Source organism: Herpailurus yagouaroundi, unplaced genomic scaffold (genome assembly GCF_014898765.1).
Source record: "Herpailurus yagouaroundi ecotype Mexico unplaced genomic scaffold, PumYag 67080, whole genome shotgun sequence".
Taxonomy (NCBI): domain Eukaryota; kingdom Metazoa; phylum Chordata; class Mammalia; order Carnivora; family Felidae; genus Herpailurus; species Herpailurus yagouaroundi.
In genome coordinates, this window is record NW_024419932.1 from 424,892 (window position 1) to 430,303 (window position 5,412).

General features: G+C 42.2%; 1 protein-coding gene across 1 annotated transcript; it reads right to left on the bottom strand.

The window, feature by feature from the left end:
- Positions 1–816: 816 nt before the first annotated feature.
- Positions 817–1,567, bottom strand: BEX4 (brain expressed X-linked 4). The gene is made up of 2 exons (XM_040466986.1): positions 1,531–1,567; positions 817–1,181 (listed from the first exon to the last, which is right to left on the bottom strand). The coding sequence occupies exon 2, from the start codon at positions 1,174–1,176 to the stop codon at positions 817–819; it is 360 nt and encodes a 119-aa protein (XP_040322920.1). The 5' UTR covers positions 1,177–1,181; positions 1,531–1,567.
- Positions 1,568–5,412: the final 3,845 nt, after the last annotated feature.

The window sequence follows — 5,412 nt, forward strand, 5'->3', positions numbered from 1 at the left end:
AATAAAACTCAAAAACAAATGGAGATTGTGGCATGCCCATCTGTGAGTCTGGAGAATAGAAGCCAGATGTTCTACATTAAAAAGCTTAAAAATCTCCCCTGTGCTGACAGTGTGGAGCCTGTTTGGGATTCTCTCATGCTCTCTCTCTGCCTCTCCCCCCTCAAAATAAATGCCTGGGTGGCTCAGTCGCCTGAGCATCCAACTTCAGCTCAGGTCACATGATCTCAGTTTGTGAGTTCCAGCCCCACACTGGGCTTTGGATCTTCTGTTCCCCTCTCTCTCTGCCCCTCCCCCACTCTCTCCTTCTTAAAAATAAATAAATAAATAAATAAATAAATAAATAAATAAATAAAATATTAAAAAAGTGCTCCCCTCTCAAGGTGTTTTTATGCAGGTGGTGGCCTCACTCTGAAAAACAGTAGGGCATACATTCTTAAAATAATATCAGATGTTATGAATATGATCCTTCCTTACTCATTGGATGGTAACGACAACAACAAAAAGTCAAAGACAGTTGTGGTTTTGAGTCTAGGCAGCTAGGTGAGGACAGATAGTAGCAAAAAATAAAGACTAGGGTGAAAAAGGAAGATTGCTTTTTAAACTGATTTATTCATTTCATATTATGAAAAGAATAGTTTTTCCTAAATCTGGGTGAAACTGCCCTACTGGACAGAAAGTTTTACACTGAGACAAAACAATATTTAATTACAAACTGCTAAGTGGAAACACCAACAGGTTTACCTAAAAAGTAAATCACAAAACTACAAGCTTGTAGAGCAGAGGCCACATTATTAACCGCAAGGAAAACCTTACAATTCAAGGTATAAGGCAAAAGTCATAATGATTATCAGGTTCAGGAGTTTGGAAGTGCTTATGATGCCTCATTTGCTGGTCCTTAGTTTTTCTCCTGATTTCCATCATCTGCCCTAGGAACTTTTCCACATCATCTCCCACTTCATTATGATCAATATGCCTGTTGGGTATGGCCCATCGAAAATTAGGGACAAGTCGTCTCATTCGCCCCAGCCTGACATTTCGTCCATGCTTCTGGCCTTCACCTCCTCTCGAATTGTGTGCTTCCTCACCATTCTGTAGGAGGCCTTGTTCTTCTCCGTTTTCCTGCTGGGCATTTTCCATGTTGAGATTTTTCACCGTTTGTTTCTCTTTGGACGCCATTGCTCCTAGGAGATAAGAGACCAGAAAAAGGACTATTTTCTTGGGAGGAGCAGCACCGAGGACAGAGGCCCTTACTACGCCTGTTCCAAAATTCAGAGCCTTGGATACCAAAGGCTTTTTAAAATTTTACTTTCCCACCATAGAGGCTCCCTACGCTTTCCGGCAGGTCCCCAGTCTGAGCCTTACCCCCTTCTGGTCGCTCCTCTCCCAAAGCCCACCCTTCTCCCAGCCGATCCGTCTCCACGCCTCTGCAGGCACCAAGGTGGAGAGGGGCTTGTTGGTGGGAGGAATTTGGGGTCTCCGGGCTTTCCACACGTTACCCCCACCCGCCTCCCCACTGTCCCCCGCAACGACCTGGGCCTATCCTTGCAGTCTCCTCCTCCCGATTCTCACCCCCTCCTGAGCCGACAGGACACCTACACCCGCACACCTGCAGAGGGCAGGGGTGGGGAAGCGGGGACTGCTGCAACTCAGTGCTCGGCGCCAACCCGACGCCACCCAGCCTTTCCTGGGCCCCCCGAGACCCCACGGCCGTCCCACCCCCACCCCCACCCCCACCCCCGGACGCCCCATCCCCCGCACTGACTACCATTTTCTACACGAAGAAGGACGGGGGCGGGGCCTGAGTGCGAGAGGCAGGTGTTTGCGAAGGGTCATCGCCTCATGGCGGCCCAACCCTCTGCCCTACCATTTTCTGCGGCCAAACGCGGGCCACAGCTTGGCGTGAGGGCTGCGGTTCTTTCGCAGTTCCGCCCCCGGGCAGCTGGGACCCGAGGAGGTCTCCGTGGGCCGCGTGGGCTCTCGCACCCTGGCCCAGGGGACTCTCCCCCTCCTCCAGGTCCCTTACCTGCTCCCCCTCCAATTCCTACTCTTTGGGGCTTCCCCTGGCCCCCACGCTCTCAGGGCCACGAGGAGCATGTACCGAGAAGGGAGCGAGCGCCGGCCCAGTCTGACGCTAGAGCTAGGCGTTCGAGTCACCATTGGCAGGTCATGTGAGGCCTTCGTCACCGCGAGCGGCACTACCCCCATCCCGCGCCCTTTGCTGCCCGCTAGGTGGCGCAGAGCTGATTGGTCTGCGCACCTTCCCTCTGCCGCCTCGTCCTTCGAAGTAACTCCAGGCTGGGCTCTGTGACTCTTCGTCTTTGTATATTCCTGGGCTTTTCTCTGCCTGCCTGGGAAGGGCAGTATCTTCTTAGAGGCCTGTTGGCCATTTCCTGTCCTCCTCTGGGAACTTGCTTCTTCCTCTCCTTTGCTCCCAGGTTACATCCCTCCCCGCGTCGGGTTTAGTCACAAAAGTTAAGGGGGTGCAGAAAACTTGAGTAGTGAAGATAATCACATTTTAATTCAATATCTTAAAAAACAAAATTTATGCAAGAACATCTATGAGCAAGATGTCGCACCTACCCTGCTCTCAACCTGTGGTCCTCCTTGCTACCAATGCCCACCATTTTCTCTATACGAAAATGTTGGGGGTGGGGGTCAGGAAAGGAGGTGTAATTTTTTCTAATTCTTCTTAATACTCTTTTGTTCCCTTTTCGACTAGAATGTCATTCTCTTTATAGTTTACCTTAACTTTATTCTAACTTTTGTTATGAAAAAAATTAAAACATATGCAAAAATAAAATAGTAGAATGAAAGCCACTGTACTCATCACACAGCTCCAACGGTTAACTCATTGCCAATGTTACTTCATGTGTATCCTTTCCCACTTCCTACTCTTAGAAATTATTTTTGAAACAAATGTCGGTCATAATATCATTTTGTGCATAAGTATTTCAAAGTACATATCTATAAGGACTCTCATATGTATTTATGTATTTATAAAATTTATGTATAACATATCATATGTATATTTATACCACAATACCATTTTCCCACCTAACAATTAATAATTCCTGAATACTGTTTTATGTCCAATCCGTGTTCAAGTTTTCAATTCTGTTATCGGTTTTTAACAGTTTGTTTTGACTAGGGTCCAAATAAGACTGAATGCTGCTTTCGAGATACTCTTTTTGTCTTTGGCTTTGACAGTTTGACTATATTGTATCTTGGTGAGTGTATTCTGTAAGTTCATGTCTGATATTGAACCTTTTAATTGAATTTTTAATTTCAGCTACTGTAATTTTCAGCTCCAGAATTTTTGTTAGTTCCTTTTAATAATTTCTTCCTGTTTATTCATGTTCCCCATTTGGCAAGACATTAATTTCCTGGTTTATTTTAGTTCTTTTTCTGTGGTTTCCTTTAGCTCTTTGAGCATATTAAATTCAGTGACTTAAAGCCTTTCCCTAGTAAGTCCGGCTTCCTCAGAGTCAGTTTTTACTAATTTCATTTTTGTTGTGAATAAGCCATACTTTCTTTGCACATTTCATATTTTTCTGTTGTTGCTGAAACTCGACATTTTGAATAGTATAATATGGCACCTCTGGAAATCATATTCTCCCTCAGGGTTTGTTGTTGTTGGCTGTTGTGGATTGTTGCTTGTTTGTTTAGTGACTTTTCTAAATTGATTTTGTAAAGTCTGTAGTCTTTATCATGTCTGCCACTGAAACCTGTGTTGCCTTAACTTAGTGATCAGCTGGTATTTTGACAGTTACTTTAAATACCTGGAGCCAGTAAAAGAAAAAAAAAAAAAAAAAGAAACACTCCCAGTATTTGCAGATTGGTCTGTGCTGGTGAACTCGTTCACTGCTTAGCCAGACCATTTTCAACTCTGTATTAATTTTCACTTTCTTCTTGCACAGAGTCTGAAGGCTAGCTGGAGGTGAAAGGCCTCCTCAGGTCTTTGAAACAGTTGCATTCCATCCTGGGCATATGTGTGGTCTTCTCAGTCTCCCTGTATATTGGGGAACTTTTAAAAGCCCTTATTTTCCCATGTATTTCCTTTCCTAGCCTCTTCCTCCCAGTTTTCTCATTCTATTTATTTTTTGACCTTGGTACTGTCCTTTACCCCAGGCTGCTGTGTCTAATATCCAAGCCTTTAAATGCTTTTGACAAAAGTCACTCTACTCCTGGGAAGGCTCTGAGGCAAAATAAAGGGAAACCTTAGTGTCTTCTGTGAGGAGGACCAGCGAGATGGTCAAGACCCACAGATACAATTGAATAAGGTCCCTAATGTTCCTTCTGGTACTAGCAAACTTCACTAGCTGATCTGGAGTATTTAGGATGATAGTCTGGTAATTTAAAATGTCATGGCACTCTCTTACTACAATGCAGGAGCTTTTATCTTAAACTAGTTTTCCCCTTGTTGTTTTAAGTTTTTATTAGATTCCAGAGTCCTGCAAAAGTTGATACTGACCATTTTTGACATGGAATCTTTGAGTTCCCTACTCTACCATTTTTGGTGATGTCTTTATATTTTTCAGTTCTCTACAACATAATGGCAGCATACAATTATTTTTAAAAACTACCTTCTTTAAAAGAACAGTACAATATTATGCTTGCTTCTTCTCACAAATTTTAAAATAGAGTACTTAATTAATTATACTGTTTGGTACTTTGCCACAAATAATATTTGATGTGTTTGACATGATTTTAAAACATTCTTTTGTTTAGTTGTTCTCTGGCATGTAGCTGTGGAAACTTCATGTTTCTAAATATGTTGAAAAGTTATATACAAGTTTAAAAATGATAGATGAACATCAAAACATAAGTTTTGTTATTGTGAGTAGTAACTATTTGGGTATTGTTTGAGTGCTTCTAAAAACAATAAATAATGCAATTGAAAAAATCATGTTTGTTTAAAATAAATTTTCTTAAGTTTAAAAGGTTACTAGTAAACTTTTTTTTTCCATTTTACCTCATGCTTTTACCATGTCTGCCAAGAGGAAACATTTCCTTCCTTAAGTCTCTTAAAAATAACCAGGAAAAAAATCAGTGAAAAAGTTAGTATATATCTTTCAAAATTCTTCCCTCTCCCCTAACAGACAAGGCATGGGCTATAAGACAAACAACCTAAACTTGAGTCCACAACTCTGCCACTGTTTCTGTGTATCTAAACAAGTCATTTAACTTCTCCCAAGTCTACTTTACTAGATTTAACCAAATTGACTAAATTTAACAGTGTTTGAACAAATTGCATGGGATAATGTACATAAAGGTGCTTGTAAATTATAAGGCATATTCACATATGTTACTATTAATAACTATCATCTTCCTGAAACACGCACACATGCACACACAATGAGGTGGGTCTGTTAGCCAGGAGCCAAAAGATTTGGCAACTTGGGCAAAAATGAC